Consider the following 23,942-nt stretch of genomic DNA (forward strand, 5'->3'; position numbering starts at 1 on the left):
GGCCGAAATTATTACTGCCATTTCACAGGTAGAGAAATTAAGAACCAGAGATCATTGCTCCCAGTGGGAAATCATTACAAGTCTGTCATCTCAATGCTATCATTTTGTCTTATCTCACTAAAAGAAATACGCTTGTATACAACAGCACTGCAGCTATTTCAGTCAGAAAAAAATTATCACAGGTGACATTATGTGTGAGAGTTTGCCTTGACCGCATCTTTTATGATGGAATAAATGGTTCTGAGTTGTATCATAGATGCATAATCACAAACTGGCCCCAGTGATGGTGGAATCTGTAGCCAATCTGGGAAGCCCAAAATGCTTTTACTATACCCACAGTTAAAACATTTGTATTTACAATACTGTATTATAGCTTGCTTGTGAAGTACAGGGCCTGTCATAAACACTATTGGCTGTCAAATATAAGACAAATGCCTAGGACACAGATCTTTATAGCATCTTTGTTATTCCTTCTTGAAGCATATGCTGTTTATGTAAGTGAGGGATTAGTTATCGTGAATAAATCCAGCAAGAACACTCTGGGTTCATTTTCATTTGTGACCATGGTGGGATTTAATATTGATGTTATAAAACTGGACCCCTCAATATAAGAGCCACTAGACACATCTGACTATTGACCACTGCAATATGCTAGTACAAATTGAAACATATACATGTAAAATACACACCAGATTTTGAAGTCTTCATATAAAAACAAAATTGCAAAATAGCTCATTACTTTTATATTGATTCCACATTGAAATGATAATATTTTGGAAATACTGGATGAAACATAATAGATTATTAAAATGAATTTCACCTTTTTTTGTGTAATTGTGTAACGTGATTATGTAGCTAATAGAACATTTAAAATTCTATTCGTGAATCACATATTTCTATTGGAAAGTGCTATTAGAGAATTCTCTCCTTTCAAGAGCTTCCTAAATTGAAAGCTTACTCAATCATTCAGTCCGCCAGATCACCAGCAACAGTGTATCATTCAGTCCGCCAGATCACCAGCAACAGTGTATCATTGAGTCCGCCAGATCACCAGCAACAGTGTATCATTCAGTCCGCCAGATCACCAGCAACAGCTTCCTGCCAAATGCACAGTGTATTAGGCCGTTTGCATTGCTATGAAAAAATACCTGAGGCTGGGTAATTTATAAACAAAAGGGCTTTAATTGGCTCATGTTTCTGCAGGCTGTACAAGCGTGGCACCAGCATCTGCTAGGCTTCAGTGAGGGCCTCAGGAATCTTCCAATCATGGTAGAAGGAGAAGTGGGAGCAGGCACGTCACATGGTGAGAGCTAGAGCGAGAAAGAGACGGGGAGGTCTTAGACTTTTAAACAACCAGATGTCTCATGAACTAACTGGGTGGGAACTCACTTATCCTCAAGGGGATGACGCAAAACCATTCATGAGTGATCCACCTCCATGGTCCAGTCACCCCCAACACTGGGAATCAATATCAACATGAGATTTGGAGGGAACAAACATCCAAACTGTATCACACAGGAAGAGAATATTCAAAGAAGAGAATGTTTCCTGGCTTTAAAATCTGTCTTAATTATTTTATTTTCTAATATTGGAAAATACACTGTAAAGTATTTTTCTTTTATTTCTCCCTTGACTAACTCCTACATGTCCTTCAAGACAGCTCCACGTCACTGCCACTTGGAAGCCATCCCTCACTACCACATCCCTCTGTTCCTGGCCGTCTGGTGCCATGAAGCTGGCTGGGTTAGGTGGGTTCTGTGCTACTCTAGCCATATTATAATCTGGTTTCATTATAATCTACTTGTCTCTTAAACTCATTTCCTATAAATTCCTATGGTAAGAGTCTCTGTCTTTCATTTTTATATTTCCCTTATGTAGCACAGTACCTGGAAACATTTCACAAACAATCATTTGTTGAATGATTGCTTCACTGAAGAACAAATAAATAAAAATAATTATTGGCTGGGCATGATGACTTATGCCTATAATCCCAGCAATTTGGGAGGCCAAGGTGAAAGGATCACTTAAGACCAGAAGTTCAGGACCAGCCTATGCAACATAGCGAGAGCCCATCTCTACAAAAAACAAACAAACAAACAAACAAAAGCTAAAAGAATTAGCTGGGTATAGCGATGCATGCCTGTAGTCCCAGTTACTCTGGAAGCTGAGGCAGAAGGATGGCTTGAGCCTAGAAGTTTGAGGCTGCAGTGAGCTATGATCATGCCACTGCACTCCAGCCTGGTTGACAGAGCAAGCCTCTGTCTCTAAAAATAATAATAATACTGCTTTAGTTGACATTGTTATTTCAGAATTATAAATTACGGTAGTTTACTTTTTTTTTTTGAGACAGGGTCTCACTCTGTCATCTGGGCTGGAGTGCAGTGGCATGCTCACGGCTCACTGCAGCCTTGACCTCCAGGGCTTAGTTGGTCCTCCCACCTCAGCCTCCCAGGTAGCTGGGACTACAGGCATGTGCCACCACAACCAGCTAATTTTTTGTATTTTTATTTTTTGTAGAGATAGTGTTTCATCATGTTGCCCAGGTTGGTCTTGAACTCCTATTCTCAAGTGATCTTCTCACCTGGCCTCCCAAAATACATTTATGAGAATCAACTAACATAACTTTTGTATAGTGTCAATTAAATGGAAACTTACTGGCCAGCCTCTGCAACATTTCAAAATGTATTTGAAAGAAAATCCTTCATCATTTTATTAAACCACAATTCTTTGTAATTACGCTCCCTCAACTCAGGAGTGCTGTGAAAATGATATTGATGACTACAAATTGCTATGTGAAAATTATAAAGTAAAAATGTATTTGTATTTGTATATCACAAATCAACTAAATTGATGGTAGAGAGGTTACTGGTGATACATATGAAGCATTTTCTGGGAATTGAGAAGGTGCCTATTATAAAATTAATGCATTTGAGGTGTCATATAATTTACTGACCAAACCCAGACACTTTGAGAGTTAATGGTAGTGCTATAATATTTATTCAGGGACAAAAAGCATAAATGGGACTGTCAGGAACAAATCAGGACATATGGGCACCCTCGTTCTATTAAATGAGAACCATTTCTTAGGCAAGTAACCCATAGTATAGAAGTAATGGATGGGCTGTCCTCACAGGTTGATAGGAAGAAAGGGACGCTCATTCTTAATGGGAGTCCCACGAGTTAGAACCAGCAGTTACAAGATTCTATCTTCTCTACTGGCCACTCTGTCTCGAGTGGATGAAACTTTTCAGCAGTACCCTTCTGGATGGAGCAACTGATGAGCCCTGTGAATGGAAGTTCTATCACTTTGCCCATCAGCTCACAAACTCAGAAAACTGCTGGGATGGATCTGTTCTGTCGGGTGTGGAGAGAGTCCTTCCTTGATCAGTGCTTAATGAGCCAACTCTGCCATCTTCCTTTCTGTGCCCTCCATCAGAGAGGCTGGAAAGAGGGAGGAGCTATAGAGCTAGAGCTTACTAAGGCCACTAGCCTCTGTCATTGTTCTGTTTGTTCCTCCTTGCCTTGGGGAAAAACTCAAAGCTATATCATCTTGATAAGAGCTTTCTATTAAAACCAGTGCACACATTATTATTATCTCTTGAGAGATGAAGAAATGGAGGCTCAGAGACATTAAGAGATTTGCCCAGAGAGAGTATTGTGGTGGAGACTTCCGAGGCCCAGGCTGAGGCATTTTCCACCATAACACAGTGCTATATGGAAACACCTCATGAAGACTGTATTGCCTTAATTTAATTTACAATATAAGCTTGAGTGTTCCCAAAGAAATCAAATGTGATGTCCATGCTTTGTTTTCTACAGCGGTGGTTACCCTGTACCATTCCGTAGGCTTGTGTCCTTGGGCAAATGTGATGCTGCACACCTAATAATCACAGCCAGTCTAGCGGAGGCCCATGCTGCCCGAGAGCTCCATGGATGCCGACCAGCATTATTTAAGTTTTCATTCAAAATCTCCTTTAGGGTGACTTCTGTGCACCTGAAGTGCCCATTCAAGAAGATCAACAAATGGCTGAAGACAGATTTTTCAGCCAGAGGAAAGAATTATTACCTTACCATCAGTCTAATGAAAACAGAGGTGAAATACCAACCTGCAGTAGATAAACAGCACACCGAGCCATCCATCACATTCAGCCGCACTGAGCAGAACACCCTAACCGATTTCGCCTGACTTTCCTGCGCCTCTCGCAGACAGGCATTCACAATATCAGAGAGCAGGGACCTTTTCCGGCAAGTTTTCGTCAGAATAAAAACCTGATCAGGAATCCTTGAAGCCATTCCGTCTCCCAGTCTAAATTCCCCTTTCTCTCTAGCTATCAACAGCAATAGCTTATTAAAGACTTGCTTCTCACTTGCAAGCTCTGCCAAGCTGGCGTTCCCTTCAGGAGCTGGTTTCCATTATTGGATCTACACAGCAGCTCCAATGACAACTCTCTTTTTCAGAACCGTCTAGTTGATAATTAGCATATCCATTCATTCAGCAGAAATACCTGCCCACTACTAGGCACTCTGGGTGTAGAGATACAAGGCCCCTGTCTTCCAGAAGCTGAAAGTCAAAGGAAAAAGGCATCTTGCCTATCTATAGACCTTTTCTTTCACTTTTCACATATATCATCACTCATTTTGCCTTAGCAATGGTGAATCAAAGACAGCAATGCACATTTTGTTAACAATGGCCTGTTGAGGAAAATGTTTGAAGGACTCTAACACATTATAAATTGTGCTAATGTCTGTTGATCTTTAAGGTATCATAATAGAAACAACAAGACTATGAAATAGATTTGTGGAATGCTTATGATGTGAAAGGCACTAATCATATTTTGTTTAATACTTATGGAAATCCCACAAGCTCATAGTATCCCCAATACACAAATGAAGAAATGGAGCCCAGCCTGAGAGTATACATCTAGTGAGTAGCAAAGCCACTATTTGGACCCAGGTATTTTTCAGGGTATTCAGAGATGGTCGTACTGCATCTGGTTAATTCACAAGAAACTAATAAGTAAAAATTTTGACTATCCATAGTGGAGGATATCCCTTTCTGGGGTCCAGAATACCTTGCTCCTATCCATAGAACACCTTCCTCATATCACATTTTTATGCAGAAATCTGCAAAGGGTGAGCGAATAGTATCAGATGATGTTCCATACAGACTATGGTAAGGACAGATGACACTTCAAGTCATACACACACGTGTACACACACAGAAACACACATGTGTACACGGACAGGATCTCTGGTGAGTGGAGTGATTCCCCCTTTCACCTCCATCACCATCTCTTTAGGACAATTCTACACAAGTCACAAAACTCTGCCTCTATGATTACTTATTTTGTGTTCCAGTGCAGATCATCCAAGGTGAGCTTTTTTCCTTAGCTTGGGACAGGCATATTCCCAGAGTAAGTATGCTTTGTAAATTAGCTCCTTAGTACACTAATGAGTATGACGTTTTTTTAAAAAGCAAGAGGTCGTGTGATAGAGTTCTATGGTTTAAAACACGTTTAAGAAATGCAAATGTAAACAAAGTGAAATCGGCATTGTGACTATGGAAGATTGTCCCAAACAGATTTGAGAAGCACTGTAGGACTCATGCTCCTTAGGACACTGGGCTGTACTATCTCTTCTGAAATCACATTTTGCAAAAGGTAAAGAAACATTCTGTCTCCTTCAATTATGCATGTATTTAAGTAACTTAATGCTTAGAGAACAACTACTTGCCCTAACTTCCAAGCTTCGGAGAGATGCCTCCATGTCACCCCCAAGAACCATCTATCACTTATTTATTTCTATTGCCTCTAACACTTACACTTAGTAGAGAAATACACTTTTAAATAATCATCGTTTTACTGGTATCGCCATGTCCAATCATATTAGCATCTCACCCATTGTGGCTGCTCCATAAAATGTCAATGATGAGTTGAGATTTCAGACTTTTCTTCTGTGGTTGTGAAACTGGGATGTAATCCAGCTGTCAGGTCAAAGACAAACTTCACCTGTACTGTTTCAGATCCATCATGAGTATGACGTGCAAAGATAAGGTTACATCCAGTCAGGTGCTGACACATAGGAAATCGAATCGACCCAAGGGCCACGTTAATTAATGCAGAGCTCTGCCAAGCAGGGCTTATCAACTGAAGGGGCTGAAGACTCCCTAAATGTGGGCAGCTCAAGATCAAACCCAGTGAACCCTGGCCCTTGGCTGTGAGGCACTCTGAGGACTCGTTTGAAGTACAACCTGAACTTTGCTGGCACTGACCCAAATGCCTACACAGGGCTTTGATCATGTAGCTCTAAGTGACACAGGATTTCAGTCCAAACTGAGGCTCACTAACAACAACAGAAGGTGGAGATTAGAGGAAAGCAAGGAAGACCCAAAACTTCAAGCATATGCCAAGGAGATAACACTGTGTTGAGAGGCAGTCAGTGCCTCAGGAACAATGCTTTGAGCTGCAGTTAATAACAGAGGTATCAACACCTCCCTCACAGATACTATCTTTTCACATTGCCCTCTTGTGTTTTGTATGTTAACATTTCTCTAGTGCATTTATGCTCTCTATGCCATGTGATATGCTATGATAATCAGAGAATTTTGATATGGCTTAGATTCTGGACAAACATAATGAAGATTTGTTTTTCTTTGTTATGATGGAATTCAAACTAAGCCCTACACTGGAAAGCTGTTCTCATGATAAGTTCACTGGTTTTGGAAATAGATGTGGTATTTGTCTAGCCATAAATTCTTGTATATCTTTTTCCTTAGAAGGCTCCGTTCATGGGTTCTGTGAAGGGCTGGGAGCCAAGTGTTGAGAGAAGGAAAGCTGGTGTGCGTGATGTGTGCTGATGAAGCAAGGGTGGCGGGGGGAGCCCGTCAGCCGTGCTGAGTGACATTCCACACAGCCTCAGCAGACGTCCTGTACGGAGGGCTTTGTGATACCCACACAAGTTATGAACTCTGGAGTCTGTAGCCATGAAGAGTATTTCAAGAAAGAAATTCTTTCTGCATGCATCCTCTTTCTGGTGCGTCTAATACTTTCCCTGTGGATGGAAGAATTTTGTATGGTGCTAAGTATAACCTGATGAAACAGTTACTTTCGGCCGGGCGCGGTGGCTCACACCTGTAATCCCAGCACTTCCAAAGGCCAAGGTGGGCGGATCACTTGAGGTCAGGAGTTCGAGACCAGCCTGGCCAACATGGTGAAATCCTGTTTCTATTAAGAATACAAAAATTAGCTGTGCGTGGTGGCGCATGCCCACAATCCCAGCTACTTGGGAGGCTGAGATAGGAACCACTTGAATCTGGGAAGCAGAGGTTGTAGTGAGCCAAGATGGCACTACTGTACTCCAGCCTGGTCCACAGAGTGAGACTCTCTCAAAAAAATGAAATAAAATAAAAAGAAATCGTTACTTTAATTGCTAGTTATACTAGTAGGGGACAAGAATAAGGCCTCTGAATGACTAGATGAAAACAACAGTAAGAAAACCACAATTTTCTATGTCGTCATAACCGGATAATCATTTAGGGTGAAGGTGGATTCTAAAATTTCTTTGGTAGCTGAAGTTACTTCCTTTCTTGTTCTTTCACTTCCATGCATGAATCTCTTGCTTACTATGGTAAGGTGCATAAGCATTTTCCATAAGATGTGCATAACATCTGCATTTTGCATAAGATGTGCATATGTTAAACAGGGAATCCTTTCCCCATTGCTTGTTTTTGTCAGATTTGTCAAGGATCAGATAGTTGCAGATGTGTGGTATTATTTCTGAGGCCTCTGTTCTGTTCCATAGGTCTATATATCTGTTTTGGTACCAGTTCCATGCTGTTTTGGTTGCTGTAGCCTTGCAGTATAATCTGAAGTCAAGTAGTGTGATGCCTCCAGCTTTGTTCTTTTTGCTTAGGATTGTCTTGGCTATATGGACTCTTTTTTGGTTCCATATGAAATTTAAAGTAGTTTTTCCTAATTCTGTGAAGAAAGTCAATGGTAGATTAATGGGGATAGCATTGAATCTATAAATTACTTTGGGCAGTATGGCCGTTTTCATGACATTGATTCTTCCTATCCATAAGTATGGAATGTTTTTCCATTTCTCTCTTATTTCCTTGAGCAGTGGTTTGTAGTTCTCCTTGAAGAGGTCCTTCACATCCCTTGTAAGTTGGATTCCTAGGTATTTTATTCTCTTTGTAGCAATTGTGAATGAGAGTTCACTCATGATTTGGCTCTCTGTTTGTCTATTATTGGTGTATAAGAATGCTTGTGATTTTTGCAGATTGATTTTGTATCTTGAGACTTTGCTGAAATTGCTTATCAGCTTAAGGAGATTTTGGGCTGAGACGACGGGGTTTTCTAAATACACAATCATGTCCTCTGCAAACAGAGACAATTTGACTTCCTCTCTTCCTATTTGAATACCCTTTATTTCTTTCTCTTGCCTGACTGCCCTGGCCAGAACTTCCAGTACTATGTTGAATAGGAGTGGTGAGAAAGGGCATGCTTGTCTTGTGCCGGTTTTCAAAGGGAATGCTTCCAGCTTTTGCCCATTTAGTATGCTATTGGCTATGGATTTGTCATAAATAGCTCTTATTATTTTGAGAAACATTCCATCAATACCTAGTTTATTGAGAGTTTTTAGCATGAAGGGGTGTTGAATTTTATGGAAGGCCTTTCCTGCATCTATTGAGATAATCATGTGGTTTTGGTCATTGGTTCTGTTTATGTGATGGATTATGTTAATTGATTTGCCTATGTTGAACCAGCCTTGCATCCCAGGGATGAAGCTGACTTGATCATAGTGGATAAGCTTTTTGATGTGCTGCTGTATTCGGTTTGCCAGTATTTTATTGAGGATTTTTGCATTGATGTTCATCAGGGTTACTGGCCTGAAATTTTCTTTTCTTTTTTTTTTTTTTTTTGTTCTGTCTCTGTCAAGTTTTGGTATCGGGATGATGCTGGCCTCATAAAGTGAGTTAGGGAGGAATCCCTCCTTTTCTATTGTTTGGAATAGTTTCAGAAGGAATGTTACCAGCTCCTCTTTGTATCTCTGGTAGAATTCAGCTGTGAATTCATCTGGTCCTGGGCTTTTTTGGTTGGCAGGCTATTAATTACTGCCTCAATTTCAGAACTTGTTACTGGTCTATTCAGGGATTTGGCTTCTTCCTGGTTTAGTCTTGGGAGGGTGTATGTGCCCAGGAATTTATCCATTTCTTTTAGATTTTCTAGTTTATTCGCATAGAGGTGTTTATAGTATTCGCTGATGGTACTTTGTATTTCTGTGGGATCAGTGGTGATATCCCCTTTATCACATTTTATTGTGTGAAAACTGGCTAGCCATATGCAGCAAACTGAAACTGGACCTCTTCCTACACCTTATAGAAAAATTAACTCAAGATGGATTAAAGACTTAAATGTAAGACCTAAAACCATAAAAACCCTAGAAGAAAACCTAGGCAATACCATTCAGGACATAGGCATGGGGAAAGACTTCATGACTAAAACACCAAAAGCAATGGGAACAAAAGCCAAAATTGACAAATGGGATCTAATTAAACTAAAGAGCTTCTGCACGGTGAAAGAAACGATCGTCAGAATGAACAGGTAACCTACAAAATGGGGGAAAATTTTTGCAATCTATCCATCTGACAAAGGGCTAATATCCAGAATATACAAAAAACTTAAACAAATTTACAAGAAAAAAACAAACAACCCCATCAAAAAGTGGGCAAAGGATATGAACAGACACTCCTCAAAAGAAGACATTTATGCAGCCAACAAACATATGAAAAAAAGCTCATCATCACTAGTCATTAGAGAAATGAAAATCCAAACCACAATGAGACACGATCTCATGCCAGTTAGAATGGTGATCATTAAAAAGTCAGGATACAACAGATGATGGAGAGGATGTGGAGAAATAGGAACACTTTTACACTGTTGGTGGGAGTGTAAATTAGTTCGACCATTGTAGAAGACAGTGTGGCAATTCCTCAAGGATCTAGATCCAGAAATACCATTTGACCCAACAATCCCATTACTGGGTATATACCCAAAGGATTATAAATCATTCTATTATAAAGACACATGCATGTGTATGTTTACTGCAGCACTGTTCACAACAGCAAAGACTTGGAACCAATCCAAATGCCCATCAATGATAGACTGGATAAAGAAAATGTGGCACATATACACCATGGAATACTATGCAGCCATAAAAAAGAATGAGTGCATGTCCTTTGCAGGGACATGGATAAAGCTGGAAACCATCATTCTCAGGAAACTAACACAAGAACAGAAAACCAAACACCGCATGTTCTCACTCATAAGTGGGAGTTGAACAATGAGAACACATGGACACAGGGAAGGGAACATCAAACATTGGGGCCTGCTGGGGGGTGGGGAGCCAGGGGAGGGATAGCATTAGGAGAAATACCTGATGTAGATGATGGGTTGATGGGTGCAGCAAACCATCATGGCACGTGTACACCTATTTAACAAACCTGCACATTCTGCACATGTATCCTATAACTTAAAGTATAATAATAATAGAAGATGTACATATGATCTGCATCTTGCATAAGATTCCTGGGTAGGACTTGATTGTATTGATATCCTTTTACTTAATGAACTTTTGATAGCTGAGCTTTGTTCCATGTTGAGCTACTATTATTGTTTTAAATCATTAAAACTGTCATTTAAAACAGTCTTTAAAGCAGAAAAGGACACAGCCTAGTCTGTCCATCTATTTGGATCTTCCAGTCTGAAGCGCACATATTACATAGCAGCAAACAACAATCTTTCTCCAACCACCTGGGTAAGTGATGATCACTGTCCTTTCCCCCTGATTCTTTTTTTCCTTTTTTAAGGTGTGCACTTTTATTCAATTGGTCTCAAGTCAGTGTACAGGTAAGCCCTGGTTGCCTCCACACCTCCACCCACTCCCAGGGAGATCAAAAGCATTCATACATTGCAAGTTGGGAGACAAAATGGGGGGCCATGATGGCTGATCATTCAAAATAAAACAAAAAAGTATTAAACTGAAGATTTTAAAAAATTGCATTACCTTATTTACATGAAAGCAATGCTATCACCTACCCTGTGTGGGACTCTGGAGAGGACTGGGCCATTCTCCTTAGAGAGAAGTGGGGTAGTTTTTGGGATGGCAAGGGTCTTCCTATAACAATGCATCTCACAGGCCGGGCGCGGTGGCTCACGCCTGTAATCCCAGAACTTTGGGAGGCCGAGGCGGGCGGATCACGAGGTCAGGAGATCAAGACCATCCTGGCTAACACGGTGAAACCCCGTCTCTACTAAAAATACAAAAAATTAGCTGGGCGTGGTGGCGGCGCCTGTAGTCCCAGCTGCTCGGGAGGCTGAGGCAGGAGAATGGCGTGAACCCAGGAGGCGGAGCTTGCAGTGAGCCGAGATCGCGCCACCGCACTCCAGCCTGGGAGACAAAGCGAGACTCCGTCTCAAAAAAAAAAAAAAAAAAAAAAAAAATACAATGCATCTCACGATATTTGGAATGACTATTAAAGAAGATTAATGTACAATCAAAGTCCTTAGACACATTGTAGAACTTTGGGGGATGCTCACTCCAACCGAGTGCTGTCACCTTTATCGGTCTAGTTTTTAAAATTCTGAGTCAATCCAAAAATAAACAAAACAAAAGCCTTGCCAATCTTGTTTTTTGTGCATTGACAGGTTTTGGCGAGAAAGGGTGTAATGCAACTAAGTAACAGTCTGCTTAGAGGCATCTGCAGTGGACAGTGGAGGGGCCGGACTCATGTTCTGGCCTGCTGAGCCACATCTGCTGGAAGGTGAACAGTGAGGCCAGGATGGAGCCTGCCCCCGATTCTGACTTCAATTCCTACCTCCCCTCTTCTTGCTCTTTCTGCCCCAGCCCAAGTGACCTGCTTAACGTGCCAGGGCACACGGCAGGGCAGGGGCTTTGCACTTGCTGTTTCTTCAGACTGATGGCTCTTCTCTAGCTATCTGCATGACTCGTCCTTGCTTCCTCCAGGTCTTTGTTCAAATGTCGTCCTCTTAGTGAGGCCTCCCCTGGCCGCTCTGTCTAAAGTTCTCCTTGCACTGGGCACTTTCTGTTCTCCTTTCTTGCTATTTCTCCCACGTATTTATTGCTACACTATAAATATACACATACTCTATTTTTTAGTTTTGGCCCATTTTAGTGTTGATCTCTCCAAGCAGAATTGAGGACAGAATTTTTGTTTGTTTGGCTCTCTGTTGCATTAGGGCACATGATGAGTATTTAATATAAATTTTTGAATGAATGAATGAATGAATGAATGAACAGGGGCCAGGTTCTCTGCTGGACACAACTGATCAAGTCAAATATGGTTTCTCATTGCAAGGAGTTTATGTCTCATGAGGACAGCAGATATTTAAGTAATTAAAATAAAATGTGTCCACACATAAACCTACACACAAATGTTTATGGCAGCTTTATCCACAATTTCCCAAATTTGGAAGCAACCAAGTTTCAGCATGTGAATGGATAAATGAGCTTGAGTACATCCAGACAATGAAATATTTACTCAGTACTAAAAATAAATAGCTATCAAGCCATGAAAAGATGTGGAAGAAAGTTAAATGCATTTTACTAAGTGAAAGAAGCCAATCTAAAAAGGCTATATACTATAATAATTCCAACTATATGACATTCTGGAAAAGCCAAAACCATGAAGACAGTAAAAAGACCAGTGGTTTCCAGTGCTTAGGGAGAGCGAGTGATAAACAGATGGAGCATAGAGGATGTTTTTTTGAAGCAGTGGAACTACTCTTCATGATACAATAATGGTAGATATATGTCATTATACATTTGTCCAAACCCATAGACTATGAATGAATCCTGATGTAAACTATGGATTTTGAGTGATAATGATATGTTCATGCAGGTTCATGAATTGTTTAAAATGTACCACTCTGGTAGGGGATGTTGGTAGTGGGGGATGTTGATAACAGGGGGAGTGGCAGGGGCATATGTGAGATCTCTGTACCTTCCCCTCAACCTTGCTGTGAATGTAAAATTACCTAAAAAATAGTCTATTAAAAATGTGCAAATAATTTGTGAGAAAATCTAAGTAAGTGTCTCCAAGATCATGAATTTGAACTTGAAAATGGCAGTGTCTATAAAAAAAAAACTATAAAAAAAAAAATTGGCTCACTGCAGGGGTGAGAGGGAATAGCAGTGGAGCTTAGTCTGGTCTTCCTGTGGAAGTGATGTTTAAACCAACACCCGAGCTTTATGTGAGGGGCCAGAGGCAAGAGAGAATATGGCGGGTGCCAGTTCCAGGTGGCTGGAGCTGGGACGCAAGAAGTGAGAAGGGTCCAGATGTTAAATAAAGCTCAAGGTGGCTGGGGGTGGGGGGTAGGTGCAAAGGTCTGGCATGAAATCTTCAGGAGACTGAGCAACTGGGAACCATAGAGGGGTCTGAAGCAGGAAAATGACATGACCAGAATAGTATTTTAGCCAGATTTGAGAGAAGCAAGAAGAAAAGTTAAAATGAAATAGATTTCAATGTGTGCAGACTGTCAAATCTGTCCCTGGGAGAACTGATTCACTCTGGACAGACAAAAATAGTAAGCACATAGAGTACAAGTGAAATTTTCCTGGGGTGCTTATGGCTGTGGGAACACTGGGCCCATCCCTGCCTCAGCATTTCACCCACCACGTCCCCTTACCGAAAACGTTCTTTTCATCCATCCACAGCCACTCATCCTTCACAAATACAGTTGCAGTCTACTTCCTCTGGAGAATTCTTTCTGTCCTCATTGGTATTTCTTTCCTTTGATCTCCTAAAGCACTAAGGTGCACACCACACAATTTAGCTCTTAATGGTCTACCTTACTGAATTATCTGATACCTTAGTACCTCAAGCAGAATGTTCTTTCCATACTAACAAAGACTCCACACCCCACCCACCTCCTCCCTACCTACCAGGTTCTTCCAAATGTACCAAATAATTTAGGTCCAGAGTACTGAATATAACCTGGCAGTTTGCAATCTTAGAATGACTCTTCAAAGACTCACACTTTATAAATGAGAACATCTGGACATAAGTAGTTCAGCAGGAAAAGCCAGGAGAACTAGGCTTTAGAGTTATTATCTAGGTATAATTTAGTTGAGTGACCCCATGCCAAAAAAAATCAGAAGACCCTCTAAGACAGTTGAGCATTTGTGAAGAACAAAGGCAGAATATCCAAAAGGTAAGGACAAATCTTAAATATAGTAAAAAATGAGGCAACTGCCACATGAAAACACCTAGTAGGATCTGAAAAACAGACTTCAGTGAAATTTGGCCAACTGTGTAAATGACCAAAAACCTCAGTATGGTCAGTATTGAGATCCAAAATAATGGAGTAAAATATATAAAAACAGCTCTATTTCTGGAGTAAGATGTCAGAGCATTCCCTTCCTCCCTCCCTTCTTCCTTCTCCCCCTCCCTCCCTTCCTCACTTCCTCACTTCCTCCCTTTCCTCCTTCCCTCCTCCTCCCTCTCTCCCTCCCTACCTGGTGTTGAAAATATTACCAATAGACCTATTAATTACTGCATTCATGTATTCTTACAGTGTCTTTTTGTTGGCTGTCAAGGACCATTAAATGGATCAACATAAAACAGTGTGCTACCTCTTGACTCCAGTTTCAAAATCTCAGTATGTTTCAGTAAACTATCTCTTTAGTGAGAGTGATGATGTTTGACTATAAGGCCTTGTTGAGAGTGACAACAATGAATGGGTTACACATTGCTGATCTAGATCAAGCAGTTTGTCAGATGTTACAATATGCTTATGCATTAAAGTCACACTATGCAGCAATAACCCTAAGTTTATTTTGTGTCAGTTACAGCATGATGGGGATGCCAATCACAAAGTTCTCCTTACAGGTGGGTTAGCATTTCTATTCTAGGTCCCCATATTCAAAAGAGTTCATAACTTGGTCACAAAAACGAATCATGGAATGAATCTTGGCATATGAAAGTCACTTCTCAGAAGATTAAAAAAATACAAATTAGAAAAAAGCCCCAAGTGCTTTGCCATTCTGATGTTACCCACAGGCCCCAAAATGAATTAGCAAGTCAGCAAGTCCTTTTCCCTTATTTCTTTCTTTCTCCAAGGAAATTGTGTACTTTAGGGCCCTTGGGTCAGTTTTTAAGCTGACTTGTCTGGAAAAGGTATCACCTGGAGGGAAAGAAGTTCTTTTCCAGCTTGGGCAATATAGTTGAGACCGAGTCTTTATAAAAAAATTTAAAAAGATAAATCAGCCAGGCATGGTGGCTCACACCTGCAGTTCCATCTACTCGGGAGGTTGAGGTGGGAGGATCACTTGAGCTCAGGAGTTCAAGGCTGCAGTGAACCATGATGGTGCCACCACACTCCAGCCTGGGTGATGGCACAGTGAGACCCTGTCTTAAAAAAAAAAGGAATTAGAATTAAGTTCTTTTGTGCTACACAAAGATATTTTCCTTCAGGTGGTGATGGGAGGAGGGGAGGTTGGCTAACAGTGAAGTTTCAAGTTTGAGTTCAGGGCTGTATTTCTGAATATGAACAAAATGCTATTGAAACTGTTCATTTAGATGCTCTCTCTCTTTAAACAATCTCTAAAATTTTATATTATAGAAACTGAGAACAAAGATTCAATCTTGTTTTCCCTTGCAACTATAGTAACAGATATTTACTGATGGCAAACTGTTCCAGATATTTTGTGAACATTATTCCATTTAATACTAATTTTAATATTGCAAAAAGGCACCAGTTACTGCCTTTGTTTTATAAATGAGGAAACTTAGGCTCAGACCAGTTAAGAAACCTGCCAGGGGACACACACTGAAGCTGAAACCCAGGAAACCCAGGCCCATAATAAGTTAAATGTGTGTGTTCTATTAGTTATATACACTTTTTAGCATGACACACAAAGGTAGGTCATGCTAAAAAGTGCCAATACCTATGTGGAAGAAAATACAGTTAAATATACACTCTAAAGGTCTTAATGTTGTTAACATGCAAGTGGCTGAATGGCAACTGCTAGGGCTTTGTGGGGCCGGGCCTAAGTAAATGCTGATACAGGCAGCCCCTTCACTTAGCCCATCCATTTTTGCCCACATTGTCTTTGGCAATTTCTGTAGTCATCTCCAATTCATTAAAAAAGTTTACTACAAGAGTTAATTGATCTTGATTGCTGGTGGGTAGCATTAACTCAAATACAGAAATGCTCTTGCTCTCCAAAACAACTCCTATTTTAGGGCCTGGCCACCGCTAGGCTAAGCTTGGTGGGTTACCCTCAAATGCTGACCCGGATTCGTGTAAGGTGAACTTGTCCTCAAATGGCTGCTGGCTATTAAAGTTTAATTTTGATCAGATCTTCTTCCAACATTTAGTAGTACAATTCCAACTCACTAGGTTTTCCAGGTTTTTCAAAAATCACTTTTCCTTTTCATGGTTAGTAATTTTCATCGGAGAAAGAAAAAAAAATCTCAAATGCACAAAATCTTTTACCATGTTTCATCTTTTTAATAATGTATTTATTTTTATTCTAAGTCCAACAGGCAAAGACCAAGTCAATTTCAGTATTTGGCACAAAGCCTGCTGCAATATTGATGCTATAATATCAATCATGATTATAAGTTACTCTGTTATCATTATGTGAATATTATTTTATAAGCTTTAATAAGATGCTTGAGCATTTAAGTTGAATGGTTTAAAGTCTAAATTCATATTCATGCCAAATATGTAGGACATATTTTTCATAATTGTTCTTGTCCCTTGGGTCAGTAATATACTTTATAATCATCATAAAATTTCATTCTTAATTCCTTTTAATTTATCAGAAGGAAAATATGGATGGTTATTGCCCAATTAAAATACTCCTGATGCTTTTAAGGTAGATATTATTGGGGTTTTGGAGTTTCACTGAAGACAATTAAAAAAAAAGAGCAGCTGCATAGCTTCAACGTGTTTTTAAGTGCTCCAAGTTTCCAGAGATATCCAGCTGTTCAGCAGTTCCCTGTCCCCTGTGTCCTGTTCTCGTATCATCTGTGATGTAATCAAGGAAAGACTGGAACATTTTTCCCACATGACGGGTGCAGGAGCATGTGACTAGAGAAAGAATTTTCACTTGGTACCTAGAGAATCCATTCTGATACTTATGTACACTTGTCTTACAGTTGCCAAGAGCAGGACCTAGGAAGAAGGTCACCAAAAAACCTGAGATAAATGCATGAATTTGAGTCTGCCTCCTTGACTAGACATAGTACCACTTGCTTCATGAGAGACACAAGAGGTGTGCTCTTGGAATGGATGCTTTTCGAAGGTGTTTGCTAAGGGCATTTTCTGTAGACAATTCACATGATACTGACTAGAAAGCAAACTGGTAGGTGCCCATACACAACCCAGTAGAGCAGACTCTTACAAAAGCTACAGTTTCTTCCAGAGAAATTAAATGAATCAAAGTGATTAATATTTATAAAATAAAACACATAGTCAGAAAAACTGCATTTCAGTTTATATGAAAAAATTACAAACAGAATTCAGTCTGACCCTTCTTCATTTGATGCACTTGATTTCTACTTTCCTCTCGATTTCATCAAGATCTTAAGCCATAACTGTATTGAAACCTATTTTTATTTTCTTCCTCTCACTTATCAGAATATTGTAATTTTATATACACGTGTTCAGTTATCTGAAAAGAAAGTCCCCAAAGTTCATAAACTTCTAAATGTTTACTTAATATTAAGATGAAAGCACTCTTAAGGAGGGATACTATGAAGATGCCTTAAGATTGTTGGCAAGTCCAGGCTTTCAAACAATTGGTGTTCTTCTCCAAAAAGAGGAGAGTCTTTGCAGTGGGACCATAAGGATTAGTTGGTGGAGGATGTGGTAAAGGCAGACAAGTTGATTGAAATATATGCAAATAGCTTTCATTTGGAGGTGTGTTATAGTTTACAAAGAGCTTTGGCATGCACATGTTGTATCATTTGGTAAATATTAGCATACCCACCATTCCTAGAAGCAATTCAGTTGTCTTCTAACGCACTGCTCATTTGTGAATATTTTCTTTTTGAACAGGCAAATTTTCACTTGAAATATTGAACTGCAGGATCAGTATCATATATCATAAGGGGTGATAAAGTCATACGCAATCTTAAGTAAAAATAACACCACATTCTTAAAAGGACATTTGTTTATTACTTAAATGGGTTTCAGCCACTAGCGTACATTGGGCACCAGTTGCTGTGTTTTGCTCTAGCCCGAGACTCTAATGCCTGAGCACTAGTTACTCTGGTTCTAAAAAGCTATGAATTTTGATATATGGCTCTACATTATGAAAGCTTACCTCTTTATGGCTTCAACCAGAGGAGTGTATGGCTCCGGGCTTTTCTTTTAGGCTCTTTGACCTAGAGAAATGAAGCTTGGAACAGGGGATCTGCAGGCACTAACTTGTAGAGGAGAGTGCCAGACCTGCAGGCAGCATGCATTCAGTGAGCTGGGAAACTCTAGTTAGGGAACATGGAGTCACTAAGTCTTTCAAAGTAGGAAAGGAGCCCCAACTGTTAAGGCAGCTAGCCAAGCAGGTGACAAACTGTTGTACTTCAAAGACAGGAAATCCCTTTAAACGTTAAATTGTAAGGACACAAAATGACCTACATTCAGGAAAACAGGGAGTCAGTAATTCCACATCAGGCTTGTTCCAGTTTATTGAAGCGTGTCTGCTGGATATTAACTGGTCCTAAGGATCCTACTCTAAGTAGATGGCAGCCTTTTCCACCGGAAACCCACATTTTCAACATCTTATTTTTTAAAAGTCATTCGAGTTCACATCAGATTGAAGTTACTATGTAAGTACTCTCCCTGGGACAGTTTTCAACCTTAAAATTAGTCTAGTTTAAAATCACAATTACTCAGAATGTTTAAGAAATCTATGAACATGTTTAAAAAATCTTCTGAACATCAAAACTAAGAGAAGGCATCAGTATACAGTCTTAGAAAACATCAGTGCAGTCTTAGAAAACAACTGATGGATTGCTTAAAATTGGAAAGATAGCCTACAAGTGCCCCAGTATCAAGGCACAGGACTTTCCAGTAGCTTTTCCCAGCTCAGAAGGCAAAGTCTAGATGGATTTCCTGCCAGTCCCCAAAACTATCTAGGGCTGTGGATGTAGCAGTTTGATACATGTGTCAATGCTAAATACTTGTCCAACTGGCTTGGAATAAAGGGAGGGCTGGGGGTGGGGATGGCTGAAGGGAGCAGAGAAATGGCATATGCTATTTTCTCAAGGCAGGGCCTCTGTCCCCTAGCACTTGAAGAATTACTGAACAAATGTGTAAGTGGGAAGGAAATGGATGGGTGAAAGTTAACTTCATCTCAGCACAAAAAAGTTGCTTTTCCATGCTTACATTTTCAAAATGCAAAAATCCAAAAAGCATTGATATTGGAAAATTCCTGGGAAACTGAAAAGCTTAACCATATTCCATAATTTTATTAATTTAAGACTTTCCAAGCAGGGAGATCAAACTTAACTCTGCTTCCAGCTTACAAAGCAAGTCAACTTATTTTGTATGTATAGCTATAAACTGTTTGCAAGTTTCCTCAGTCAGGTACTCGGGATGAATTATGAATGGAATTAGCTAGCCTGACTTGGAATTTCCTCACTTTTACTGGTCTTTAAACAAGATTTTTATACATTCGTATGTAATCGATGGAACCAACACATGAAATGGTCCTTCACATAAAACACTCTCTTTTAAAGTGATTTTGCAGTTAAGGAAACCTAAATATGAACTTCTGATGTGGAAAAGGTAGTTTTTACATGCTATTTAGAAACTGATCTGAAAAACTGATGAGCTGACCACAAGATTTCTGTCAGAAACTGAAATTAGGATTATATTTTAAAATATAATTGTAAATGCTTGCTTTCTTTCATAAAACCAATCTGCTTCTCATATTCCTAGCCTTAGTCACATTGAAAATACATAAATTTGGTATTTGGTTATTGAGTTTTGAAGTTGCAAGGCAGGATAATTTAGATATTCATAAATACAGAGCATAACAAAATCCTTCCTGAGTGCAAAACTACCTTTAAAATCATCATCCAAAGGAGTGAATGCCACACCTCCTGATTTAATTTTGGCTATTAGCTATTTCATACCTTAATATACATTCTTCCACATAAAACTTGCACCATCTTAAAACTTGCCTACAAACTGGCATGTCCAAATTGTGTGCATAAAAAAATAAGATGAAGATTGATGCCAAGTTTTCAAGAAAGAAATGAATTTGGATTGTTTTTTACACCAACAAGACACATGTTCAAATTTATCCCATGTATATAAAAAGATTAGTATAAAATATTTTCAATTGTTTATGCAGAAAGTAGTAGGGAACAAATTTCAATAATTTTTATCACATAGCTGATATAGCTAAATATTTGGAACATTTAAAATAAAAGTGCTAATTAAAATATATATAAAATTTTCAAAGTTTAAAAAGCAGTTGGAAAAATACTTTTACCACTTAGAATACAATTACCTGCACAGCTTAATAGTCTTATAGATTTCAGGAGTAAAATGTGTTTGGAAACGTCTTTTCCATTCCCTCAAACCTATAGTAGGCTGAGAATATAACTCTTTCTTCATAATATATTAAAAAGTATCCACCATCTTGAGAGAACTATATATTATGGTAATAATTTTTATATCTGATTATGCCATTTTTAGACTATGGAATATAGTCTCTGAATTCTTTTGGCGGGGAGGGAAATGGTGTGGAAAAAATACTTTTAAAACGTGTTTCTATCTTCATTTAAAATGTATACATTCTCAAGTTTCTTAACAAAAAGCTTTGATCTCACTATTTTATATAGACTGCATTTACAGGCTTGGAAATCCTGTTCTATTAAACTCCTTAAACAGGATTATATTAATTTTACTTTAAAAACTACTTACAGCAAACGTGGTGCTCAAAAGAATTAAAAATAATAGTTGCAGTGTTTTATATTTATGAAAATGTTTTTTGAAAGACAGATGAACTTTGAAATGTGAACACAGAAAAAAATAATACAAGTATAAAGTTTTCTTTCAAAACTTTTCCTTTCGAAGAAATATTTATCCTACATTTCTACATGCAAAACTTTTAGAGTAAACTATTGAGAAAATCCTAGATAGTAAAACATTTGTTTCTGTAAGTTCATAAGCACTTGCTGTACATACTCAGAGGCAGCCCTGACCCACTGTATCCACAAATGCATCTGCAGGGGGAATGGTTCCAAGTCAGTCACTGAGTGTCATCTGTCCCTTCTCCAGGAGCAGAGACATTGAGTCACAATGAAATTTTATTATTTATATGCATTCTTTTAAATTCTGTTTTTCTTAGCGTTCAAAGCTTTGATAGTAAATGTCAGACCACACTGAAGTTGACTTGTTAGCTTTTTTAGCTAGCCTTACTGCTGTCGGCTATTTCAAATTGCAAATGACAACAAACAGGTGGGTTTTTTAAAAAATCACTAAAGAGCATCCCTTTTCATATAGCTAATATAACAAAAAAGTCTAAAACATGGGCATATAATTCCCACTGTAAATTAATTCTATTTATTTCAGCCTTACGTATTAATAGCAAGCGAATGCTTTTCAAGAGATCGTTGGCTATTCCATTTGTCCTTGAACATTAACCTTGCCACCTCAAAACTCAATGCCTTTGCACTTAGTCTAGAAAATAAAAAATACAAGTCGTCCTCATCTTAGTAACCTGTGCAAGTTTCTACAAGTGACTGGAGGATCTACGTGGTAACTAACTTTAACTTACCTCTTCTAGGCTTTATTAACAAGTTTATCAAAAAATATTAACTTTCTGGCAAGATGTGGCTAATTCTTAAATGCAGCTTAAAACTTTGGACATCCCCCTAATAAAAATGATGCCACGAAATGTGCCACTGTCCATTTATTTCCCATTCCACTTAACGCATTAATATTGACCCTCAGGACAGCAGCGCTGGCATCATTTTGGAGCTGCAAAGCAAGACGTGGTGGGTTGATGAGCTAAAAAGGACCCGTCTTTCACTGGGCCCCTTACCAACATCTCTCTCCCTAGAAGACAAATGCTTTTCAGATCTCGCACCCCTCTTTACAAACCTGAGCGGGGCTTTCGGGGTAGGGGGAGGCAAGACTTTGGTGGGAGCTGCTCGTCTTCAGAAAAGCGAGGGCCGGCTGCAAAGGCGCAGGCTGGCAGTTCTGGTCATTTCCTGCCGATTTCCGATTCCCCTCGGAGCAGCTTGGGGAGGAAGTCGAACTTCTTTTCCAGGCGGAGCCTCCACGATGGGTGCGGGAGCCTAGTGCGTGGGCCGGGATCGTGGCCTGGGAGAAGCGGGAACCCGGTGCCCGCTCGCGTCCTCGCGCCTTGGCCAGGAACTGGAGACAGGCGCGTTGGGTCGGGCCCGAGGCGGGCGGCCCAGCGCGGCTGGGAGGGCCGGGAAGAGGAGTCCCCGGAGCCGCGGATACGCTGAATTCCGGGGAGGGGATGGGCAGGAGAGAGAGCACACTCCTGGAGCCGCGGCGTCCAAACCCGGACGCACTTGAACCCGCGGCGAGGCCGGTGGCCCGCGGCCTTTGGATCGCACCCGCGCCCCACGCAGAGCCGGACGCCGGCCTTGCCGGCTCCTCGGCATCCCTCGCCGGGCCGGTCAGCCCCAGGGCGCTCGCTGAGGGCCACACACTGTACCCCGAGTTTAGCACCGCCGCGGGCAGGGAGCTCTGCTCCCGGACCCCGAATCTGAAAGCGGAGACCGAGGGCTGCCTGCGGCAAAGCTCCACTTATACTTCATTTTCTTCCGATTTGGAGAAAATGTCACGGGCGAGAGCGGAAAAAAAAAAAAAAAAACTTAACTGTAAATATGATTTGGAGCGGGGTGAGGGCGCGGCGTGCGCGCGGTAGCGGGCGGCGGGCGGCGCGGGCGCGGGCGGCCTTGCGGGGATTCCCGGTCTCTCAGCGCGCTCTAGTGGACACCCTGCCTTTCGCCGGCTCACCGTGCTGGTTACAATCTGCAATATATTATTCCTTCCGAAGTATTGACAATGTGTGAGACTCCAGTAACCCCCGAGCTCTCGTCTGTAATCAGCACATTTATCCACATTTAGGGGGGAAAATCCGAATTAAATCCCCGTGACCCTGATTGGGTTACAGTGTCATTTTCCCTGGATCCTCTTTTAAATCCGCTCCACACTGCTTCTCTGTCTATTACATGCTAATTTAATTTTACTGTGGAAGATATTTTCAGCATTTGCTGAGGACAGTAAATTTTGTAGTTTATGTTATTTCACTTTTTATGACTTTTTAACACTTAATAAAATTTTATTAGAGCACTTTTGTGTTTACAAGGCCACAAAACTCTTGGCAGGTTGTCAGAAGTCCTTTTTATTATGATCCTACTGATATACTGCGAGTAATGAAATAATCATGTCCAGAAATGTATCAAAGGCCAGAGGGATTATCCCACTTAATAGCTCCACAGATGCGCCCAGAAGAATGTGGACGCGCGACAGGACGGGCTGAAAGGCTGCAGGAGGAAGCAGGCAGCCCCCGCTCCTGGCTTTACCATTTCGGTTGCTTTCCTAAAAGGCTACATGCAGGGTCATGTGACTTTCCGCGGTCTCAATAAAAAAAAAAAAAAAAAAAAAAGAAGTCATTCTATTGCAAAATGTGCTTTTCTTTTTATTCTCCTTGTGTGGGCATTTAAGGCTGTTCTAGTGGCAGTGAGGCTGGCTGTACATATCCATGTCAGTCACCGCGCCTGGCCCCACTTTCCTCTCATTTCTAAGTGTACTTTTGTGGCATTTAAACAGCCGATGGTGACATTGGTGTTGAGCGGTGTTGCTTCCACAGCCCACACTGAAGGCATTGGGAGGGACCCAGGAGGGCACAAGGTGTTT

At 40.4% G+C, this 23,942-nt stretch overlaps 1 protein-coding gene across 1 annotated transcript; it reads right to left on the bottom strand.

The window, feature by feature from the left end:
* Positions 1–554: 554 nt before the first annotated feature.
* LOC140712646 (uncharacterized) lies at positions 555–23,911 on the bottom strand. Its single transcript, XM_073020252.1, has 5 exons — positions 23,837–23,911; positions 23,510–23,624; positions 22,149–22,825; positions 15,310–15,430; positions 555–1,310 (listed from the first exon to the last, which is right to left on the bottom strand). The coding sequence occupies exons 1-5, from the start codon at positions 23,909–23,911 to the stop codon at positions 1,297–1,299; spliced, it is 1,002 nt and encodes a 333-aa protein (XP_072876353.1). The 3' UTR covers positions 555–1,296.
* Positions 23,912–23,942: the final 31 nt, after the last annotated feature.

This window comes from Chlorocebus sabaeus, chromosome 10, assembly GCF_047675955.1.
Source record: "Chlorocebus sabaeus isolate Y175 chromosome 10, mChlSab1.0.hap1, whole genome shotgun sequence".
Lineage (NCBI taxonomy): Eukaryota > Metazoa > Chordata > Mammalia > Primates > Cercopithecidae > Chlorocebus > Chlorocebus sabaeus.